At 35.9% G+C, this 24,804-nt stretch overlaps 1 protein-coding gene across 1 annotated transcript; it reads left to right on the forward strand.

Moving 5' to 3' along the window:
• Window positions 1-264: 264 nt before the first annotated feature.
• On the forward strand, window positions 265-15,117 carry LOC111702405 (vacuolar protein sorting-associated protein 13B). Its single transcript, XM_023474076.1, has 13 exons — window positions 265-397; window positions 775-984; window positions 1,468-2,035; window positions 2,623-2,861; window positions 3,216-3,434; window positions 3,734-4,019; window positions 4,218-4,360; window positions 4,439-4,688; window positions 4,795-5,354; window positions 5,413-6,551; window positions 6,896-8,072; window positions 8,471-12,596; window positions 12,858-15,117. Exons 3-13 carry the CDS (start codon window positions 1,852-1,854, stop codon window positions 14,939-14,941), a joined length of 10,407 nt encoding a protein of 3,468 aa, XP_023329844.1. The 5' UTR covers window positions 265-397; window positions 775-984; window positions 1,468-1,851; the 3' UTR covers window positions 14,942-15,117.
• The last annotated feature ends 9,687 nt before the right edge of the window (window positions 15,118-24,804 follow it).

Below are 24,804 nucleotides of genomic sequence, written 5' to 3' on the forward strand. Positions count from 1 at the left end.
TTACAATTTTTTTTCCTTTTTCGTAGTAACCTTTTACTAAACAGAAAAACATGTATTTATTCATAATAATAATAAGAATAATAACATTAAAAATAACATTAATAATAACAATAATCACTTCGATATAATATTGATCAGGATTTTTACAATGTATGAAAAAAGCAGAGTATATATATTTTCTTGAAAAATTACCCCCCCCCCCCACTACGCTCTGAGGGGGGAACTTACCCGTTGTAGCCCAATTTTTGAAATTTGATTATAATGTTCAATTATATTATATTTGCAGGTGATAGGACTCCAGGCTGACCTACAGCAGAGTCTGGTGACCAGCCTCCAGCTCGGTCTCACCAACCTCGGTGTTGACCCGGTATTCAGCCTTTGCTGTGATTTTATTCAGGTAATTAAATATTGTTTCCCAAAACTAGACACCATAACGGAAAAAGATCTAAAGGATTTCATTCTTATTGCTCTAGATTTTAAGGAAATCCTCGAAAATATTGTTTAGAACCCGCTAGTTTCTCTTTAGTGTAGACAAACCCTATAAATTGTCAAGAATATGATTAACACATGAGCCCCCTATTTAAGCTGTATCTATATTTATAGCTGGGATCATTTTAGAATCTGCGTTTTTCCTCAAATGATCCTAACCATCGGAATACTACGTGGCTTAAAATCATCAAATAGGAAGATTGTTTCTATTAACCTACCTTCAATATATATTCAATGGGAAAGATACATGGATTGGCAAGCTTTTTTATTTAATTACAATTGTAGGTTCTGGGGGGCTACATGGTTCGAAACCATATCCGTGAACCCCCGATCTATGAGCAGATGCGGTGCTTCCTTAAACTCTACTTAGATCTCATCCTAAACCATCAGATTAACAGTGATCTCATACCGAACAGTTCTGCCACTCTTTACGTTTTAATCTGCCTGTACCAGGATACTTATCAACAGCTGGTGGAGCTCTTGGTTCAATCACAGGTTAACTTGCCATGGTTAAAAGATTTAAGAACTGGGGTGTACTGTATATATTTTCTTTAAAAAATAATGTTTTCCCCTCTAGAGGTATTTTAGCGCTCCACGCCAACTTTTTTTAAGGAAGTTCCATTCGCTAAAGTGGAGAAAATAAATGATTTTTAGTGGTAAATGAATGTATTTTTGCCTTTTAATGTCCAATTTTTCATCAANATGCACCTGCTCTACAATGTTTTTCGTCTTTTCTTTTGGTGGCTATTTTTTGGTTTTTGAACAAGTGTTTCTTTTTTTTAAGTCAACTCAACGATTAAAATAATGTTAAAAATTTCTCCCTCAAAAATGGTTATTTTGAGGGGATGGGTAAAGATACATAAGCCCTTGTTTCTAAATTGTTAAAGAATTTTATTTTTTTTTAAATAGATTTTTCTTACCTCTTAACAGGTGTTTCATTGTTTGTAGAAAGTGTAATCATAGTTTTTATCTGTTTAGGAAGAAGGGAACAAGCAGAGGTTACTCGAAGCTTTCACCGCCCTTACTGCAAATACTCCGCTCACGGCGGAGCGGTTACATAGGATCAAGTTCAGGGATACTTTCGACAAATTTATTGTCAATGTTCGTGGATTCCTGTTTGTAAAATGAACGTTAAAAGAACATTTTTTAACTCGCTTCTTATTTCAGATTAAATATGGTATAAACAACTGTTATTGTCCTCTTTAACAGGATTATGTGAACTTATTTAAACTGTACTGTGTGATAATAAGTACATAACTACAAAAATAGAAAGAATGTACTCTGTGATTGTAAGTACAGAATGTTAAAGTAACTTGTGAAACATGTTATTAACAGAAAAAGTTTCGTAATTTTTAGTACATAATGTTTAAACTTGAATCCTACATAACTCCTCTAATCCTGAGCCGGGTGGAGAAGTATGTGAAGAATGTACGAAGTGAGGATTCCCAAGTTTCTCTGTGGGGCGGAGACGCGTCCCTAACCAACCTAGATCTCAAGCTTGATGTCCTGGAGGAGGAACTAAAACTTCCCTTTAAACTTGTTTCAGGTAACTATTCACAGTGCAACTGAAATGAGGTGCAGTTTATTCTTATCTAGGTGAATTTTAATGATAAAATAACATATTTTTGACAGTAAAACTTAAATCTATATCTATCTATCTATCTATTATGACATCCCAATAACACGAATAAAAAAGCTCTTAGCTCATATAAATATATATGTTAGGTTTAGCGGGACAAACGGTTGGATCAAATTGGCGGACATTTTCTAGGGAACCCATGGGTACCCTGTGGGAAACAGAGGCTAACCAAAAAAATTCTTCAAAAATCAACTTTTTTTTTCACGATTTGACTTTTTTTTAATTTCTGCTTGTTAACAATAAACATTCATTCCCCTAGTAAAACTTAATCATTTAGTAAGTTGAGACTAAGATTATCACGTTTTTTTTGGAGGAAATGGCATGGTGCATTTTTTACCCCAATATCTGTTAAACCGGATGGTGTAAACCTGTTAATGTTGTATCTAATTTAATTTAGCAGAATTTATAGCTTGCAATATTAAAGGATATAAATATATATATATATATATAAAGAAATATAATCAGGAAGTTTAAAAATCTTTTTTATTTTTCAGGTCATATTCACGAGTTACAGATCCATGTCCCGTGGACTCGACTTCAATCTGAACCTATCGTTCTCACAATTAACACGATTGAATGCGTCCTGAGGCTCCCGACCGGGAAAACAGGTTCAGTGAGCGGAGAGAGTGGAGTGAGCCAAGAGTCGAGTCGTAAACCAAAGCGGAATAAGATTGAAGAAGCGGCTCCGGGATATATTCAGAATCTAGTCAATAAAATAATTTCAAATGTTCAGGTAGGACAAAATAATACTCATTTTGTTTTTAAGTTCAGATACAGTTAATATTTTCACTTAGGCTTTACAATTTTTTTTCCTTTTTCGTAGTAACCTTTTACTAAACAGAAAAACATGTATTTATTCATAATAATAATAAGAATAATAACATTAAAAATAACATTAATAATAACAATAATAATTCAAACCAATGTTATTATTCTGATCTTATTATCACACGTATGTACATTTTATCATTATTTAATTTTAAACATTATTTATTTGATGAAATTTTTGATAAACCAGCATAAAAGTTACTATAACACAGATACATTTATACCAGAAATATTTGACCTAAACCCTGATTATTTGCAGGTAGTTTGTAACAACCTGATCCTGAAATATGTCGAGGACGACCTGGTTCTCAGCATCAATGTTCGCCACGCTTCCCTCGTCTCCTCCGATATGAACTGGGAGACTGCGTTCACGGAGCTTACTCCTGCAGATCTTGTGATGAGGAAACTACTCTCCGTCTCAGATCTAACTGTCTGCCTGGATAAAAGAGGAGCCATGGGCAAAATTGAATCCTATGAGGTAAGAGGCCAACTCTGGATAGTTCTTATTTTTAAATTGTTCATCTTGACTAAGTCGGAATTGTACAAATCAGAATCATTTGACACAAAGGTAATAACATTTATTCATATTTTAAATGTGTGTTTTTTTTAATTTGAGCCTGAACCAAAATATTTATTCACTGAATTTTAGTCAATATCTAGAGGATAAGCCTAAGTTAACAGTTTTTATTGTCCTCCTTCTAAAAACTTTAAATATCGTTTTCTCTTGCAATATTCAATGAAGAGATTTGTGAAGCATTCATTAATATATATTTATAGGATCCATTACTTTATCGTTGCTCCCTCACTGCTCGTCTCTCCTGGTGCTTCCAAACCATTCACTCAAAATCCCCCTTTAGAACCCTTTTCCACTTTATGATGCAGAAAATGGATTTCTCTGTAACAAGCCGACAGATGGCTCTTCTGCACCGCCTCCTCACACTCTTCCTGGACTTTATAAGGGGAGATATGAGGCATGAACCTGGAGAAGGTTTAGAGATATCTAATCCTTTGCAGTCTAGTCCTGATCATGCAACAGAAGAGTCAGAAGACAATTTAACTCTAGGTAGGCGTTCTTTAAACTTAAACATTTATTTATGGTTTTTACAGATTAACTAGAGATATTTTTTCTTAAAAATTCATCCCTCACCCCATCAAAAATANGACAAAATGGAATGAAATTGGCAAATGTGTTAACTTAATGAAGTTTAAAAACAATACGCCCCTAACCCCACATCTTATAATTCAATAAATATTGTTTCAGGAGGTTTACTTTGGACTGTTGGATCAACTGTAGGTTCTGCTCTTCTCCCCATTCAATGGGAGGATGAGGATGAAGAGGATGAGTTCCATCTCACCCCTGCTCAGCTTAAGGAGCTATCTACAAGTGTAGTTTTTAATTTTAAGGTCAGTTATTATTAAACAGGGGTTACTTAGAATATTAAAACTTTGATAAATTAAACTAATTCGAGAATATTACTTTAGGAAATTGATTTAACCTTAAAATCGAGCAAGAGTGTAAAGAGTAAGGGTGGGTATGGAGGAGTTCGCCATGTTTACACTCCGTTCCTATCCCTCTCCCTGCAGGGAGTTTATCTAAACCTCTCCAGTCTTGGACAAAACTGGGTCAATGTCCAGGGCGGAGTAAGTCAATTTGTTTTATCTCCTGCCGGAGATCCGTCCTCTCTACACTCCTTCATTCTTGCAGGATACGTCGGGGAGAAATATCTCAAAGGTAATCTACATTTTAGATTTAATATATATTCATCATCATATTTAGATATTTAACTTTTAACATTCTACTTCAGCTAAAAATTGTTTGATCAATTTGAATTGTTTAGATTCTCTGTTTGAACCTCGCAGCCCAGGCGAAGAAACAAAAAACCATGCGGAGTTAAACTACAGAGACAATAAGAGTAGTGACCAGCATATGGACAATGTAAATGAAACGGAATTACTAGAGAAAACGCCTGCTCTGGGTTTAGATTATATCTATAGTATTGAGTACCCTGAGGATGCAACAAGTGAGGATATAGCGCTACTCTCCTCCAACCTTGAGTACAGTAACCTACCTGAGAGGGCGATATGCCGGCTTGTAGTTGGTCCAACAAATATACATGTAGACGCGGACCTGGTGAAACGAATTAATATTCTCCGAAGAATGATTCTTGAGTTTGATTCTCCTGCTCCTGAGGTTCAGGACGATGTTCCAACAAAGCTTGAGATTCCAACCAAGGAGGATATTGATAGTTTAGAGAACAATAATCCTATCCGGGTATATCAGATCACTATCCTGCATCCTGTTCTAACTTTTCACTGTGGTGATAGGAAAATGGAAACTGGGGTTCGGTGTCTAGATCTAACACTTCATACTCCTATGTACCCGCTCAGAAACGTCAAGGTAATTTAATCAAAGATGATGAATTTGTTTTTCACTATTTTAAAATTTGATTGTTTAGGTTGGATCTATGATGCATCCACCTAGTAGAATAATATTAAACAATTCCCACAACTCTGTATCTGGAACTCTGGTTGAGTACTGGAGTAGGATCGTGTATAAGGATCAGCAGATTAAACTATTAAATCTACAGAAGCTAAAACTAACTGGGAAGAAGCTTCTTCTGAAGAACCATTGGAAGAATATTTACCAGAAGCAGGGAGATATTCACCTAGAGCTGGACAACCTGGAGGGACGGATATCCATGTTTTCCGTTGGCTTAGTTAAGGAAGTACTTCACGCCGTTAATTTCGGAGAGAAAAGTTTAGTTGAAGGTTTGCTGGAAGATCTAGGTCCGGTTCTACTTTGCTCTTGCTCCAGACTTAGTACAACATTTACCTGGACTAGCAAAATCAACACTGTGTCCGTTTGTGTCGGAGAATTAGAGATCAAGTTCGCAAACATAATTCTACCCTACAAACCTAAGTTCTCTTTAGTATTCAAGGGAAACAATGTTTCGACTCAGAGCCCCAGAAAAACCGCTCCTGGAGAAAGTTCTGAGTCCTGGATCAATTTAATCCTTCAATTTCCTTCTGGAGCAGATACGCAGTTTGTTCCACCCATCTTTTATATGAGGTTGGGACACTCGGATTGTATTTTCTACCCTGGGATGGTTCCTCTCATCCAGGCAATTTGTGCACCCAACCTTTCCACTGAACCCGGAGCAAGATGTGAGGATAGCGGGTTCAGATCGTTTGACGCAACTTTAAAACAAGACGAAGGGGTTCTGCTTGAAGAAAATAGAAACTTTGCTCCTGAAATCTTAAAAAGCACGTTATTCAACATTAAGGCTGAACCCTTCAACCTATATTTCTGTGAGGATTTCTCTCTGGCGTTTAGCTCTGAAGATATGGATGAAACCATCTCTAAACTGATCACTATGAAACCTGGACTAGGGATTATCAATGTTGGATTTCCAAATATTGACTGTTTCAACACTAATGGATTAGTTGAAGAGGAGAGCTTGCAACATTTTCCTGTTCTGTTCCCCCCGGCAGTCTGGATCTCTGGGAAGAATACTCTTCCTCTCACCCTCAACATGACAGGGTTTAAAGTTCTCCTAGTCGGAGAAACCACCAGTCTTCTCCCGGTTTCAACAAGGAAAATTCACTTTCAAAATTTTTTTTTCTGGAGCATCAATGTTTTGCTATTTTTGTTCTACGTATTTTCTTGATGCCAAGATAGTTTTAAATTATAATTTCCTCACCATTTAACAAATCAAATCAAATTATATATTTTTTTGCAGTGATGACAAAATTTATACAAATATTAATAAAAACATTAGTACAGCAAATATATGTAAAACTACTGGCAAGAGAGCTGTGATAGCTTAGAGCCGTTTTCACAAAACTCTTCTGTGATCCTTAAGATATATATTTTACATGCTCCACCTTTTTTATACACCCCTGATTTTTTTACATTGTTTAATCGTGAATTATTTCAAGGTGTACCCTGAGTATGAATAATTCTGAGAATAAATCCTTTGCGTTCGCAGTACATGCCGATATCACCCCTGTACAATTCATCCTAGAGGATAAAACCGTGTGTAAACTTGTCAATGTTGCACAAACCATCCAGTCCTTCTCTTCAAAACTCCTGTATAGTGCGGATACTGTAGAAGTTGTGAGAACTAAACCTGATACATCCTTCGCAATTCTTCAGCACAGTGTAAGTTCTGTATCCGAGTCCGTTACACCTGTAACCCAGAGTCAAGGAACTGAACCCTTCCAACCCATCCGAGATCAGAGTAACACGTCCGTTTGGCTTCAATGCACAATACCTAGCTGCACGTTTTCCCTAATTTCTCAATCCTGCACAAAGATTTCAGTTTGTATGGAAGACAGCTCGTTATCCTATGACTGTCAAGCAACATATTCCAAGATTTCCCTGAGGATGCGAAGTTTATCCAGTCAATCCGAACAATTGTCTACTAACAATGAATGGAGCGTCCAGCCGTTTAATGATTTGATTATATCCTGTAACTCTGATCTGTTCCCAAACCTCGGAGCTCATATCCCAGAAAGTGCTCGAGAAGAGGTTTATCTAGAGGAAGGTTCGGAGGATAGACAATCTTTCTCCTCCGGGTTTATAAACCTTGTTCTGACAAGAGCGGAGGTAAAAAATGTCCACAGAAAGATGAAGGTTGGACGGGACGAAGACCTATTACAGGATCAAGGAGGACTAAAATATCTTTCGGAAATCGATCTTGAAGTATTCCCGGTTGATGTTTTTCTCACAACGGACGTGTTAGATAAATTTGTGAGATGCTTTCTTCCCTTCACAGATCTTTTCTCCTCCAACTCCTCTGAGCATAGATCTAGTTCCTACTCAAGTTTAAACAATAACACGCTTCCTCTAATCTACTTCAAGTCTAAGCGGAGTAGACTGTATGTTCATGATCCTACACTTGAACCTGGAGCTCAGGATTTCTTCCTCCTGGAGACGGAGAGTGCACGATTAACCTGTCAGGTGGAAAACCCTCTCTCCAGGATACTGGTCAATGAGGAAATGTACTACTCTGCAGCAGAGGCAGGGTACCTGGAGATACCGGGTTCAGTCCTGGAGGATCGTCAATATCAGTTGGATATCTCAGGGATTAACCTTCTTACTGGTAGTTGGCAGGTTAGCACTAGTTTTTATTCCCGGAATATATTAGATATTTCTCCTACTGTTTTAGGAAAAATAAAAAAACCTTAATCTTTCCTTCTAATAAAATGTTTGTTTTTTGTATGTTACTAGTCATACTAGTAATCCTTTTAACAATAAATTACACAATATTTCCTTACTCGGATTTCTATCGTCGTAATTTGCCTTTTTTGTAATTTCAAAATTGATGTGATTTGAAGAACGGGTCCCAAATTTAAATAATGATATGTTACCTAAACTTTTTTAATATCTAAAACAACATTTTGAAAAGCTTTTATATATTAATTTATTTTAAAAAAATGCTATTTTAATGTTTTTTAATGTTTATGCACGTGTTTATTAAGACTCCCGGAACTAACAGAAATATTTTTAAGGATATTATGGCTCTGCGAGAAAGACCGAATGAGAAGATTCTATTGAGGACAATGTCGGAGAACCCAGCGTTTGAGTGGAACCTGAGATCCAACCCTGATAACAAGAAAGATGACAGTTTTATTCTCTATCCTGTTTTTCATAACGTTAATTTCAAGTTAAACTTTGCTCCTGCAATTATATACAGTAGACAAAGGAGCAGGAAGATAGAGGAGTATCTAGTTGGAGGAATATCCCTGGAGATGAACACCTACTCAGATATCAGATTATTTATCAGCCTGCAGCAGATTATATTCTTCAATTCCATCCTTGAGCTTATCAGAGATTTATCAAGGTCCTCAGTGTCTCCTGAAACCGTGCCAGTGATTGAGGATTATCCTCCTGAAATATCCGTCCCAGCTGAACTTTTGCTAACGTGTAACAGCATTAAGTTCATGTTATATGAAGATAATAAACCCTGCCTGGAACCTCTCTTCATGACAACGGTGACCCAACCCCATATATTCTCAGTTATCAGTCCAACTTCGCAGAAGATAACTCTCTCATTGTACACCTTTCAGGCATCAACTCCAACCTTGAACTTGGATATTACTAAGAATACATTTATAAATGAGAGTATGTTCGGTAACACTATCCTGGAGTCTAAACCAGTTCCAGCTGATATCATTTCAGGGATGAGACCTTCATTTCTTAATCTAACCCTAGAAGGGTTTCTAAGTTCAAACCTTCTCTTCTCCACAACATTAGGCCGACCCTTCACTATCCTACTAGACCCTGAGAAAGTGAAGCTTCTGAACACCGTAAATAGCAAATATTTAAATTCAAGGAGGAATAATGAAGCTATACCGTTTAAATCTCCTTACAAACAAATTCAATTTCTCTTGTCAACAAACAAAACAGGATTTGGATTCTTGTTCAAAACCTCCAAGACAATGTTGCTTGAACACAGATTCACTATATTAAAAAGCTCCTTAAAGCTAGATTTCGGAGAGGAGATAAATATAGAGACTAATCTTGTATTCCAGCAACTAAGGTCTCTAATAGAGCTAGATGGATTAGTCCATAGTTTATTGGATCCTGTAAACCTTAATATATCTGCTCATCTAACCTCGGATCTAGAGTTCCATCCTCTCAGTGGAACTGTAATATTTACCCTGGGAAGAGCAAGTTTTCATCTTGGTCCTCATCACTGCTTTGTTTTAGATCAACTTGCAACCTTGATTAAGAATGAGGTTGGATCAACATATCCAGAGAATGAGAATATCCAGGATCTAGAACCTACTGAAAGTGTTCCCAAGGACGGGGAGTATTTTACCGACGATTTGAGACTTGGAACATTTTCGGTTCAGGAGAATAAATCCAGCTCCGATATTCCTCTGCCTTACAACGTAAACTACAACAAGAGTTCTCTAACCTGGACATATCCTAGACCAAGAGCTCTTACTAAGATGGCGATACTTCCACTTCCTTTAACCATTGCACAAGACGGATTATCAGGAGAAGATTCAGTAGCGTGCCAACTTCAGTTCTGGTCTGGAACTAGATCATGTTGGATGCTCTACCAGCACTTTCAACTGCAAGAAGGGAATGTTACTCATCTTGATCTGCCCCTCTGCACTGATAGAAGAGGGTGTGAGTTTGCTAAGACCTGGAGGGTTCAGATGTTTCCTGTTGGAAATATACGAGATGAGATCCCCTGCAGCCTACTATCAGCTCTTCGTGTAGACTCGTTCTACTCATCCTCGATGCTGCCAAACTTTCAAATTGTATTGTGCTCGTCACATGTAGATATTACGCTCCACAATCATTTACATTTTGTAGGAATTAAACTTGAAGATGATTTTAATGGTTTAGGGTTGGATACATCTCTTCCAAAAGATCAGTCCTTTCTAACAGGATATATAGAGTCTGTTTCTTCCGAGATCTGTCTCTGGAATGAAAAATCTAATAAGTCCGCAAAACTGAGTGCTCGTGGAAGGGTTGGGGTTCAGTTCACTGATTATCTTTATCTTGCTAAACATCATTTCCTCCAACCTTGCGATGTCTCCTTGAAACTTCAGACCCAGAAAACTTTTCTTGATGTATTTACAGATATTGGAACTGCGGAGATGATTCTTGGTCCTTTCGCAATCCATACTCTGTCACAATCCTTTAAACTATGGGAACAAAGTTGGAATATGTTAGATAATCCTACAGCTGAGCTTCCCTTCATTCCACTGACTCAGATAATGATTGTGAATGAAACCTCTCGACCCCTACTATTTGGTCAGGTTGGAACGGATGAAAAGATACTAGCAGAGAGTAGAACCTTACTCATGTACACTTGGAGGTCACAGAAGAGCGCATCTATGATACGATTGTCCTCTAGCATGCATACACTTGCTTGGTCGGACTCTTTCTCCTTGCAACAGGGAGAATCTTTGATAAGGTTGGATGATAGCAGTCAACTAGTGATACAGGTTCAGATGAAGTCCTCAACTCTCCAAGTTGTGAGGTTTATGGGACTAGTTACTGTCATTAACCTGCTCCAGGATCATATTGAGCTCAAACTATTGTCAGAGAACACCGAGGATCAGAAGCATGTAGCAGGTAGTTTTGAGAGACCAGTCTCTATAATAACTGAACACTCAACTGTGGGACTGAAGTTGAAACTGTTTGGACTGTTTACTCCATGGTCTGGTGAAATCAGTTTAAAGAATCCACGAAAAAGTTCATTAGTCCGTCTTCCTCAGAGGGAGAAGGGAACTAGTGTAACCATCTGGTGCAGCCTATTCAAGGAGAATATTGGAGCTAGTACACGAACCCTGGTTGTGTTTAGTCCAATGTATATTGTTCAATCCTTGGTTCCGGGTCGGCTAACTACACACATTCAGTGTGAGGATGTGGAGAGTGACATTATCCTACCAGGGTTCAACACATCTGCTCAGCTAGAACTCCAACATGCTCCGGAGAATAAATTTAATCTCTGTTTTCAGCTAAGCCCGGACACACCCCCATCTTCACCTCCTGTCAGTGTATCCTGGGGTATAATTGATCAGGTCAGAACCTCCAAATTTGAAACCAGGACCCACACCACCATGGTCAACGATATCATGAAGATAAGTCGATGTAAACTAAACTCAACCAAAGACTTTCGAGACCTAACCAAGTTAAAGATTGTTGATCAGTGTGGTTCAGAATGTCAGGTTAGGTTTGAAGAAATACATCCTGCTCTTAACACACTTAAAGTAATTGTTCAATCCAAGCTTTTGATTGTGAATGAAACTGAGTTAAACCTGGTTGTCAACTCCGGGAAGGACTTCTGGTTTATGGATCCTAACTCTGTCCTGCATCCTCCTCTTCTCAAATCTGTGTTTAAATTTGGACTGCTGACAAACAAGGGTGAGGAGTACCTTGGCTCTTCACTAGAAATCACTGATCATGATTGGACGTATGTTTCTCTTCTCCCAAACCATGAGAAAATAATACCTTTGTCTGGAAATATAATCTACCAGGTTAAATGTGGTGAAAGAAGAATGTTTCTGAATATTCATTCTGAGATGGTTGAGGGGACCCGCCTAGTTACTCTTCAACCTATGTTTATCTTTACAAACCAGCTGGAGACCAGGGTTAGGATCAAACCTTCAGTTTCGTGCAGGAAATCTCTCAGTATTCAATATAACACCGAAGAAAGTACAGAAGAGTCTATACTTGATCTAGAATGTGGGAACCAGGAGCAAGGATTGCTCTGGAACATTTTTGACAAGGGAAACGCTAAACCTGAGTTTCTCATCTCGGTTTCCTGCACCGGGAACACCTGGACTAGGAACATCAGTATTCCTACGGACTCGGATAAACGGCAATGCTTCTGTCTGTCTGGTGAGGATGTATCCGCATATCCTTGTTTACTGATTAATCACAGGCTTGAGGGACAGGTTCACGTAGTTCTACTGAAGGACGAGAGGCCACAGTTTAGGATTAGAAATAAGCTCCTGGAAGATATTGAGTTCGGAGAAGTATCTGAGAGTCCTGAATATTTGAAAACCGAGCATCATGCTTTCTATACATGTCGATATATTCAAGACGGATATCCTTACGTTATAGAGGATCACGAGAAGAATAGGATTGCTTTCAGAAAATTTAATTCAGGTCAGATATTTTAATAGGACTTCTAAACTTTGTCTTTATTTAATTTAACCTGTTTTTGCAGGACATTTAATCTTAATAAGATAGTTCTTTTTTTAATACGGATCAAACTCTCAAAAATGTTTTACTAGATATTCAAACGTTTATCTTAATCTTTAACATTGTATATTTTATTTTAAAATAATACGTATGTAACGTTTTTTTGAGCTGTAGTAACATCCATTATTCATTTTTACCATTCTTATATTAATGTTTTCTATTTAGAGAATACCTGGTCACAGAGTGTAGACATCAGTTTATCTCAAGAAACCTTCCTTAATCTCCCTGGATACGGAGATATAAAACTCCGTGTCAACTCCTCTCTCCCTATATCGGAAATTTCTATCGAACCCGTCTCTAATATGGAGATTTCAGCAAAGGATATCCGCGCACGGTTTCAGGACCAAACTGAGGCTCTAGGTACACCTGTTCCTGAACCACTGGAGATTGAAACTGTCAGTTCAACCAACTCATTTGTTATGCTTAAACGGTCCCAGTCCAGTACCCGGAGAACCTCTGTTGACCATGAACCTAATCCTATCAAGGATGTTCGACCAATCTTTACCATGGTTCTCAAGATGAAGGAGTTCGATGTTGCAATAACCGATGATTTATGCAACTTCCCGGATATTCAAGAGATAGTAAGGTTAACTCTGACTGATACATCCTTGAAGATTCTTCCAAATCTAATGAAAATGATGGAAGGATCTGAACCTGTCCAGCAGTATAGAGTACAGTGTAATATTGGAGATCTACAATTAGATAATCAGATGTATGATAGAGGACTTTATCAATTCCCTGTAGTTATCAACAAACCAGAGGGTTCCGAGTCCAGGTTTCTGGAACTAAACTTTACTTTGGATCAGTCTTCGCATAAACGATTCTTGAACAATCTAACAATTTCTCTTAGCCCTGTTTGTCTTAACCTAGAGGATACATTCTTCTATGTACTTCAAGAGTACGGAAAACAGTTTGGTAATATCGGTACTAGAGAGGTTTCTTCCATCTCAGGGGTTCTCCCTATCCAAGTTCGTCTAAACATTGAGAGTTCTAGAAACCTGATGTTCCTGGATAGAATATGTATAAACGATATCTACCTTCAGGTTAGCGTCCACGCGTCAGTCAAACTATTCCTGGGTCTAGAAGATACAGTTTTAAACTTGGCAAGGTTTGAAAAGGAAAAGCTGTGGTGCTCTGGGTACAGTATAGGACACACCTTGTCCAGGCATTATTTGTCTGGTGCACTGTTTAAGGCAGGTTGGGTGGTGGGAAGTCTTGATATGATTGGAAACCCTGCAGCGTTTACCAGAAATGTAACAGAAGGAATCAAGGATTTTGTTGCTCTACCTTGCGAGGGTATATTTAACGGACCCTGGGGGTTCTTAGTCGGACTGACTCTAGGATCTTCAAGTCTTGTTAAACATGTCTCTGCAGGAACCCTCACCTCAATCACCAACTTTGCTAAAAGCGTCTCGAGGAACCTGGACAAGCTTTCATTCGACAATGAGCACTGGCAGAGGAACGAAGCGGCCAGAAGACAGAAACCACGAGGAGTGACGGAGGGTGTTATCTCGGGTCTGTCCGGAATAGGAGTTAGTGTTCTTGGAGCTATCGGAGGAATCGCTCATCATCCCATTCAGATTCTTATTAATGATGGGGTTTCTCCGATCAAACTTATGGGAGGGGTTGGTAAGGGGCTGGTTGGTATGGTCGCTAAACCACTGGGTGGAGCAGCGGAACTTATTGCATTAACAGGACAAGGTTTGTTAGTTGGAAGTGGGTGGAGCAAAGACAGGAAAGCGATTAAAATGTGTGTCCCTTCTCTAGTTCTAGATCTAGTTAGCTCCGATTTGAAGTTTCAATGGAAGATATCTTTAGCAGAGAGAATCGTTTGCTCCGTAGATGCTAGTTTACACAGAGACAACCAGTACATTGCTGTAACTTGTATTCTTACTCATGATTCTCTCATAGTGATGTTAGAAGAGGAGGACGATGTTCAGCAGATTCACAACCTGAAAAACCTTTCCTTGGATAGTTGCAGAGATGATCCGTCCCTGACTGTTCTGAAAATTTACAAAGAAAGATCGATCGAAGACTGTTTTAAACCATCCGACCGAGTTGCACAGTTTGTGTTGGACTCGATCCAGTTTTCAGGAAACCACTCCGAGTGTTCTGAGAATGAGATTGCAAGCTTGAAACCTATGCTTGAGATTGAGGATGAGTTCTTGTTGTACATCAATCCAGGACTGTTGGAGTGGTTCTCTCTTTTATTGGAGAATACAAAGGAAAACCTGAAAGGAAATTCATGAAAACCTACATTCTGAAACCCTATTTATTTTTATCACCTAGTATGTCAAGTGCATGCTCTCTTGTTTTTGTCTTGATTTTTTAAACCCAATATTTACACTCATGTGATATCCTCACCAACTGTGATTGATTTTATATATAATATTATTCAAAGATCAAAAAAGTTTATTATTTGTTTTGTGCTTTTTATATTTAACACGAGTTTTAAGTTATAGATTAGTTATTTCTTGAAAGAATTGAAAAATCAGGAGGAAATGTATCAGTTTTAGTTTTACAAGAAATTTGGGATGTCTCTATACCAAACTTATTCCTTATCAAAGATTTCGAAATATTTACTAATACACGATAAACATCAAGCAAAGAAGATCTATTTTAGTAAATTAATAGGTTGCCAAAACAAAATCCCAAGAAGATGTGGGAAACATCAAAAAATATATGGCGGGAAAGAAGCCTAATCAGAGTTCAATGAAAATTGATTCCATTAAGAAGAAAAAATAAATTATCTCAGTTTCTCAGATAAAGTATTGAACTCAATGTTCAATAAATATTTTTCATCTATTGGCCAATTTAAAGCAGAAGCTATTCTTATAATAGATATAGATTTTTCAGAATTTCTTCCATCTCCCTCAATGCATTCCTTTGATATTTCCAACTGATCCAGTAAAAAATAATGGAAGAATTAGAAAGACTGGAAAACAAAACCTCTGAGGATATAAATAGAATTTCAGGAAAATTGCTTAAAAATATATTAACGGAAATAGCCCCTGCTTTATCTTACATTTATAGACAATAAATAAATGGTTACCCACAAAGACTGAGCCTTGAATGACTACCTCAAACTATTTGTAAAGAATGGAACAAGTATACTGTTGCAAGGAACCATGAATGGAAAAAAAGACTGGAAAGATCTCGTATAAGCGTTTCTGAAGTCACTTTTGTTTGTGACTATGCATTAAAAGAATGATATTAAAGAGAAAAATATCTAGAACGTTTATGGTTGAAAACAAATATATATCGTGTTTCAAGAAACCGCGTTGGATAATACAAATACACATTTATAACTTTAAATTGGTAAAGGAATGAGTTATTGCCACAATGATATAATGATATAATATTTAAATAAACCTTCACAACCCGAAAATATAGCGATTAGAAAATTTGAGGTTGGGTTTAAGAACTCAGTTCCTGAGCTCCTTGGAATCTTTCTGGTGCTTTACTGCTCAATGCTCATGTACCTTGATGAATTGTTATTTTACTGATGTAAACCTAAATTTAAAATAATTTAATGTAGTTTGATTTTTATTGATCCTATTTTAATTAAAGAAGCTTGTGCACTGAGTGCACTCCTATTCCCCGATTAAATTAAACTTGTGATATTTTAGAGAATCATTTAAACCAATCAGATTGGAGTTTAAATTAAATAAAACCGGGTCTATCTTAGACTCGTTTCTTCTCTTGGGTCCCAATGGACATTATACGCAACTTTTTTTACTTGGTCATATATTTTTTTTAAAAGATATTTTTGTGGAGATCACTGTTATCTACCGGATAAGGCACAGGAACGGATCTATTGTATCGGATCCCTGGATTGTTTCTCAGTTATCTACTTCTACAGGAGAAAACCTACTCCAATCATGATTATGCAAACCTGATCTTATATCTTTGCAACCTCACTAAATCTAAATATATTTCAAACTATAAATTCAGCTTAATCAAATAGTTTAAGTTTAAAATCTCAAAGGTTTACAAAGTTACAAACTTTTAGGGAAATTACAAGAAAATTAAAGTTTAAGGAGTTTAAGGCGAGTTTTCAGTTTCTGTTAAACCTTATTGAAGGAGCTATTGGAGAATGTATAATATAATTTTGTGTATTGAATCTATTTAATCCTAATCATAAAAACTAGATTTATAGTTTTTTTTATGTGAGATATTGTTCATTAAGCTTCAATTAAGTTATTTTATTTTTTTTATATTTTAATTAACAAACGTTTTAAAGTGTCTTTTTATTAAGGTTCGAAATAAAATTTAAAATAGTTAAAACATTTTTATTTTGGAGGTCATTAGAGGTCATTAGAAGGTTAAACACTGGATTCGTAGCTGCTACTGTGTTCCTGGGATTCCTATCTTTTAATCGATATGAATAATGCCATAGTTAAAACATTTTCATTTTGGAGGTCATTCAGGTCATTAGAGGTAGTAAGAGGTCATTAAATGGTCAAACACTGGATTTGTTGTTGCTACTGGATTCCCTGGGTTCCTAGCTTTCGTTTGATATGCATAAAGCCATAATTGAAATATTTTCTATTTGTGGAGGTCATTAGAGGTTATTAATTTCGATCGCTAATTAGGCATGCAGCCAAAAAATTGGAAGATTTGGACCAAAAATGAGGGCATGCCCCCCCCACATCATATGTGACATCTCCACCATCCCCTTTAGAGAGGAATTAGAGTGGAAAGCCAAGGAAGCAAGATTAAGGAGAACCTGGCTTGGAAAACTCGAGGAATTTATATTTACCACCGGGATTCTTTCATTTCTTTGACGAGCATATGTCAGGGCTCCTTCTATCCATGTGCTTGGCCATGTCTCCGAGTAGTTGCAAAATGGGGATTGGGGGTCCACTCCTGTATGCCGAGTCCATTAGCACCTGATCCAATCAGGGTTCAGTCATGTGTTTTTTGTCTATCATGAACCAATAGAAATAGTAAAGCGGCAACATCTATCTTTCTATCTATCTCATTATCCAATTAGAGTTATAAATCTTTCAATCAGCGCTATCAGTTAATGGAAATATTTACTTCTACTGAAACTGAAGTGTGTCATTCATGTATATCGTATAAATAGAACGCGCTGTAGTTTAAAAATGTAAAAATGTCTAAGACTACAAAACAAAAAGCATAATTAAGTGAGTTAATGTGGGGAAATAAGCATAATTTTCATTTTTATCTGGATCTCCGTGAGGAGACAAAATTGGCCATTAACCCTATCCCTGCTGGGGTACTTGAAAACCAGGATACGCTGGGGGGGGTCAATTTGACCCCCCCCCCTCTAAATTCCATGTTTTATGTCCAAATATGACAAATGATACATCATTAGAAAGCTCTTGTGCTCTACTTTTAGAATCTGCAAAAAAAATTGCAAATTTGCGAAAATTGAATTTTTTATCGCAAACCCAGCAGGAATAGGGTTAAGTATGAACATCCATACACCCCTGCAGATACTGGGAGAAATCAGGGAACGTGTTCATGATCGAGGCTACTGGAGCAGATCGTATCATGATTTCCTGGAGTCAACTTAATTGCATTTTTGATTGAGTTTACCAAGGCAGACAGGAAGGTAGGTTTTTAAGTAGGTAGATAGGTAGGTAAGTAAGGATTTAGGTAGGTACGAAGGTATGTAGATTAGGTAGTTAGATAAGTAAGGTATGTAGATAAGTAGGTACGAAGGTACGAAGAGAGTTTAATAAGGTAGGTATGTAGATAGGTAGTAAGGCAGATAGGGTATATAGGAAGGTAGGTAGGTAGAAAGGTAGACATAAATATAGGTAGGTAGGTAGAAAGGTAGACATAAAGATAGGTAGGTAGGTAGGTGGGTAGGAAAGTGTGTAGGAAGGAAGGACCTAGGTAGAACGTAGGTAGATATATTCCCAGAATCATCTTGTTTTCTCCATCAACATCTTTAAGGTTTCTAAGATAACATACAACCGCGAAGAGAGAAAACTCTTGATAGACAAATAAGATATAACCTTTACAAGAGATTTATTGGGAGGACAAGATAAAAGAGATTAAGGAGCTAAAGATGTGAGATTAATGCAATTAAAGGTCAAACTAAATGTAAAACTAACGTACAAACTAAATGTAAATAAAAAAAGAAATCTGATATTTGTCTTAATCCGTCTGCAGTAATCCAAGATCTTTATTCCTTCACGTGTTATATTTGGGTTAATTGACAAGGTTATACAAGCACTTTCTTTTACCACAGAATAAACATCTAACAAGTTTTGGTATTTAAAGACCAAAAATCAAGGAACGAGATTATATTAGAATGGCAGATTTGCAATTTTACAGGAATATGACTGGAAATAAACCCCTGTGTAGTGTAAAGTGTTTATATACATTAATAGTAGTTGGAATTCTGCAATTAATTGCATTGTTTACTGTTCACCAGGAGTAAATACACATTTTTTTCGATATATTTTCATAAACAAGTTTATCTTACTTAATTTTTTATACAACAAATATTCCATTTTTTTAGGGTTCATTGAACAGAAAAAGGAAAATTACGCATGAGGAAAACAAGGTTTATAGAACAAATTCAATGAATATCTATCTATCTGTTTTCTATAGGAATGTATTGGAGAAAGGTTTATTCTAGGGGGAAGGGGGGGATACTGAGTATGCAAGGAGTTGTATCTCCCTTCCATTTCATATTCCTTGTTGGTATCAAGTTCAGCCATTGTAGATTAGCGCTTTCTTAACCAATAGTTTCAACCTTAGACCAGATTAAAATTATTACAACGAATACTTTTCTAACATTTTAAAATGACATTTAGTCCGTGTGAATTATATTTGTTCGTGAAGAAACACAACTTAAAAGCGCTCCAAAATGAGGTCTACCTTTTTATCTTAAAATATGAAAAATACTCAATATTTTCTCATATGCGGCATGGATTAGAAGGAAAACAATATTTAATCAATCATGTAGAAGCGCCAAATGTATAAATATTTGATATTTTGATCAAATTTATTTATTCCTATATCAAATCAGAGGTGAAATATCAAATTGAAATATTTTCTATTTGTGGAGGTCATTAGAGTTAATAAGTTAAGCAATGTAATTTCAATTAGAAGTCGCTGACTCTGCATATTAGGACATTCATAATATACCAAAAGTCTAACCAACCCAAGAACCAACCGCTATATTCTAAGTTCTGTTTTCTTCATTGACATTGGGGATGTCCAGTATGAAGATAACAACGCTCCGTTCTACTGTAACTACGGAGTATGGAACCTTCTCATCACTATCTTTGGGATGTACAGTAAACAGTTAATTTACAGACTCTCGGTCATATTTGCCTCTCTAGTCAGCGGAAATGATGAGGAAGTAAAGTAACTACCGGAGGAAGGTGAGACTAGTTTCTGTAATTGTTTTAACTTAGAGGTTTCTTCCTATACCAGGGATACATTACATACACATAGTACTGTACTTATAGAAATACTTGTAGCGCTTCAGTGCTATAATTTAGAAATACATTTAGGGATTCAAAGTGAATACATAGACTTCCCTGTGTTAATTCTGAGATCACAATAGTACGAAAATTGCTCCCTGAGGACCGTTATAAACCTGCAGTAAACGATTACATTTAGTAATAAATTCCAGGAAGTTAAAACTGCAACACTTTGAAAAAGAATTAGTTTCATATGTTGACTCCTTTATTTCTTAAAAAATAATATTGGTCGACAAAACAGTATAATAAATATAGATACTCTTCTTGTTTGATTCACGTCAGACTAAAGTAAATTGCACTTGAAATCTTATATGTTTCCAATCATAACTCATCTGAAGATATTGAGGGGAAAAAATGTGTTCAATAAATGATCGCATAATTTTCTTTTCTAAGCTTGTGCAGAAAATCAAAATTAAAGGAGCTACGAGGTCACAAAGTCGAAGCAGTAATATCGTATAAATTCTTCTGTCTAGTTCACAGTGAATTAACTCTATGGTCTTCCCTAGAAATGTAATTTTCCTCTTACAGCAGAAGTACACCAAAATAGTTTTTTTCTTCCATCTTGATTCCCACATATTTAGAAATTTTGCCTCCTCTCTAGCACGGGGGGGGGCTTTGCCGCTTCGTGCAATTTGATTTATGAATTGATTATATGACTTCTTCGCTTTCCCCAAATGTGGTTTGTATTTAAAATCCAGGGATTATGTGATATGGTGTTTGTGTTCTTGTTTGATATGTTTACTATTATTATCAGACACACAGAGTCATGCTGCGTAGTTAGAAGACGATTTAGTATCATCACTTAATTATCGTGTCACTTAATTATCGTGTTTATTGTGCAATTCACAATTTTACTCCACCATCATAATTTTGTGTAAACTTGGTCACACGTTTCCACTTCAGTAGGATTAGGACCAAATAAGTTTGTTAGACAGAGAGTTTCAATAAACATTAAAGATATTGTGACGTCTTTAAAATTCTTCGTTGATCTTGGAAAGCTGATGAATAAATATTTTTGAATAGATCTTAAAGATGAATTGAGCTTTTGTTACTAACTCTGATTTTCTTATCCCTATATCTTTGATTTCAATGTCGGAGACCTTAGATATTTCAAGCTATCATTAATCATTTTAGATCAAATAATGAAAGTTAAAAATATCAAAGGTTTACACCATCAGGTTGCATAGATATACCAATTGTAAAATCAGAAATTCTTAGTTCCTTTATTTATTTTATTTATGTTCACCTTTGATATAATTAAGAGAGTTCTTTCCCAGAAGTTGTAAAATATCCTTCTGGGATTAAAATAATATCAGGTAATGAATACCTGTACCTGTACCTGTACCTGTACCTGTACCTGTACCTGTACCTGTACCTGTACCTGTACCTGTACCTGTACCTGTACCTGTACCTGTACATGTACCTGTACCTGTACCTGTATAATATCTGCAAGATCCCTAGCCTACCATTTTTAAAAGAATTATTGAATTGTTGGTAATTGCATATTAACATTTGCTGTGTTTTATCTAGCTGATATGATGTTGTATTTGTAATTTTTTCTGGTTTATGTTATTCTGTCATTTGTTTAGAAACAAAGACAAATGAGGTTATGGAGGAGTATTTAAATGTACAGGGGCCGAATTTAATGAGTTTGCGGGTCGCTGAACTGCTTACCACCGGTTCAGATTTGATTCACCGTTTCAAATCCTTCTTTAATCTTTAACTTTGAACTTGGTAGTTCAAATTTGAACTGGCAGTAGGAAGTTCAGCGAACTAGCTCAAATTTACTAAACTATCCACTCTGATCCACTACATTGCCTTGAATTTAAATTGGGGAACTTTTCAGTTTTGTTTGAAAATTATAATTTGAGGAGGTTGATTTAGATTTAGTTTTCTTGGTTTTTTAAAACTATTATTATGTAAAGCTGGATAGTACATATTAGTACATAGTACAATGTACATATTATGTATGTCACAAAACGCCTGCCTGGGGGTAGCCAGCCAGGGCGTTACGGGGTACTTTTTGTAAGGAGGTGGGACAACTACATTGCCAGAAACTCAAATTGGAACCTGAAACTTAGAATTTTTTTTCACACTAAGATTGTTTGATTAAAAAAAATCATAATTGGAAATTTCTAAGGTCTACAACATTGGATTGCAGAGATATGAGAATATGAAAATCAGAGCTTGTGGCAAAGAATCAATTCCTTTATGTTTATCTAATTCACGTCATTTATCCTTTGCTATATGTTTAAAAGAATGCCGATGGACTTGTTGAATCCCTCTCTGATAAAGGGTCACTTTTTATCAAATTGGAATCCATTTTGAACTTGATTTGTGAAACTTTTCCAATTCTTCTATCTCCGTTAGATTTTGATTTCTTATCTGAGTATTCTTCAGAAGTATATTCAGATTACAAGAACAATCTACTGGGCCACGACTGAAAATATTTTACTCTGCAAAACACATAAATAACCTCTGTTAAAAAGCTTAATGCTAAATTGCTCCCTGAGGACCGTTATAAACCTGCAGTAAACGATTACATTTAGTAATAAATTCCAGGAAGTTAAAACTGCAACACTTTGAAAAAGAAGAAGTTTCATATGTTGACTCCTTTATTTCTTAAAAAATAATATTGGTCGACAAAACAGTATAATAAATATAGATACTCTTCTTGTTTAATTCACGTCAAACTAAAGTAAATTGCACTTAAGTTTGAAATCTTATATGTTTTCAATCATAACTCATCTGAAGATATTGAGGGGAAAAAATGTGTTCAATAAATGATCGCATAATTTTCTTTTCTAAGCTTGTGCAGAAAATCAAAATTAAAGGACCTACGAGGTCACAAAGTCGAAGCAGTAATATCGTATAAATTCTTCTGTCTAGTTCACAGTGAATTAACTCTATGCACATTTGTGTGCAAGTTTTATATGAAGGAAATAATAGCGTAATTTCAAGTGTCCCTTAATGCATTGATATGTTTTTCTGCAGTAGAAATGTACAAGTTACTGTTTTAGAGAAACAGTGATAATCAGTTTTCAAGATTATCAAACTTTGATATCTAGCTTTCATAGTTGACCAGACAAAGCTTTTAATGATTTATCGGACATTGTCATCTTTGGATGGAGGGTAACTTGAAATCACGCTTACGGTTCCTTTTAGACCACTTTCCCTGTTACTAACTTGAGGAATTTATCGTTTTTCGTATTTCATGACTATTATTCTGGAGAATATGGTAGAGTTCAGCGAGAAAGTCTCCTCCTTCTCATGTCTCATGGATTGAGAAAATGTTTGTACATTTCCTCCTTCATATACTGAAACTACCACTGCTTGGACTCCTGGCCGCTCTTGAATACTTTGTCTTTGTGCTCATCTTGTTATAAACTTTATTATTATAAAACAAAATGAAAAACATTTTTTAAATTTTTATGGATTAGTAAAATTTGGTTGTTTCTTAAATATGAGTTAAGGGAAGTTAACAAATTTAAACTACACCATTTATATATGTATTTATATCTTTGTGTGTGAATAAATCTTTATAATAATTACATCTTTAAAAGATTTATTTTGTAGACCTTTGATATTTCAAACTATAAGGTCTGTTTGATTACATAGTTTAAGTTTTTAATATCAAGGGTCTATACCATTATAGCTAGCAAAGATACAGGGATGAGAAAATGTATGGCAAAAACTCAATTTCTTTTGTATTTGAACTTTAATCTTAACTGGAACTTTTTTCTTGAAAGAATGGGGAATGCCCTCAAGAGTATAATTATCTCCAGACCCCCCCCCTTCCTAGAACATAAGGTTAAAATGATAAAACGTGTTAAACAGGGATGAGATGCCAACTGATCGACTCACCTTCAACAAGGAAGACCCTGGTCTTCCTGCAGGACGAAGCTTTGCTAGAACTGATGAGAAGAAGGAATGTGAATTCTGCAGCTCTCATTTGTTCTCTTGGGAATTCTTGCCTTTTTCTTCCAGGTAGATTCAATTTAAAACTTGTACAAACGAATTTACTCTATTTGCAAAAACTTTTAGTAAGAAATGTTTGGTATTTGGGAATTGAGAAAACAAGTAAAATTTCTTTAAACAATTTTTCTGTTTCAGTTTCTCCAATCTTAATATATTTATACTTTGCTTGTTTGTTTGTTTGTAACTAATAAACGTCAAAACGGCTGGACCGAGTAAACTCAAATTTTTTTGTGGGACCTTACATATGATCCCAGGAAAGTTTTATGGATGCTCAGAATTACAATAATCTACAGGGTGGCCAAAATGTACGGATTGTACGGATTTTTTTCTTTGTAACCCTAAAATTGTACGGGTTGTACGGATTTTTTTTCAAATTGTACGGATTTTTATCCTGGAAATACACCGCTTTTTTATAATTTTCACTCATTTCAGCAAATTTTTCACGAAAATTTCAAAAAAAATTCTCGTCAAAATCAAGTTACTTTAACTTATTTTCTGCATTCTAAATAATTTTAGATTGATTAATGTTTCAATTGACAATCAAAAATCATTCATAATTTTCGAGATATGTCCCAGAAGTGTTCATTTGAGAATATGTTTCAGAAGTGTTCATTTGAGAATGTGTTTATCTATCTGTCTATCTGTCTAGCTATCTGTCTAGC

Source organism: Eurytemora carolleeae, unplaced genomic scaffold (genome assembly GCF_000591075.1).
Source record: "Eurytemora carolleeae unplaced genomic scaffold, Eaff_2.0 scaffold488, whole genome shotgun sequence".
Classification (NCBI taxonomy): Eukaryota; Metazoa; Arthropoda; class Copepoda; order Calanoida; family Temoridae; genus Eurytemora; species Eurytemora carolleeae.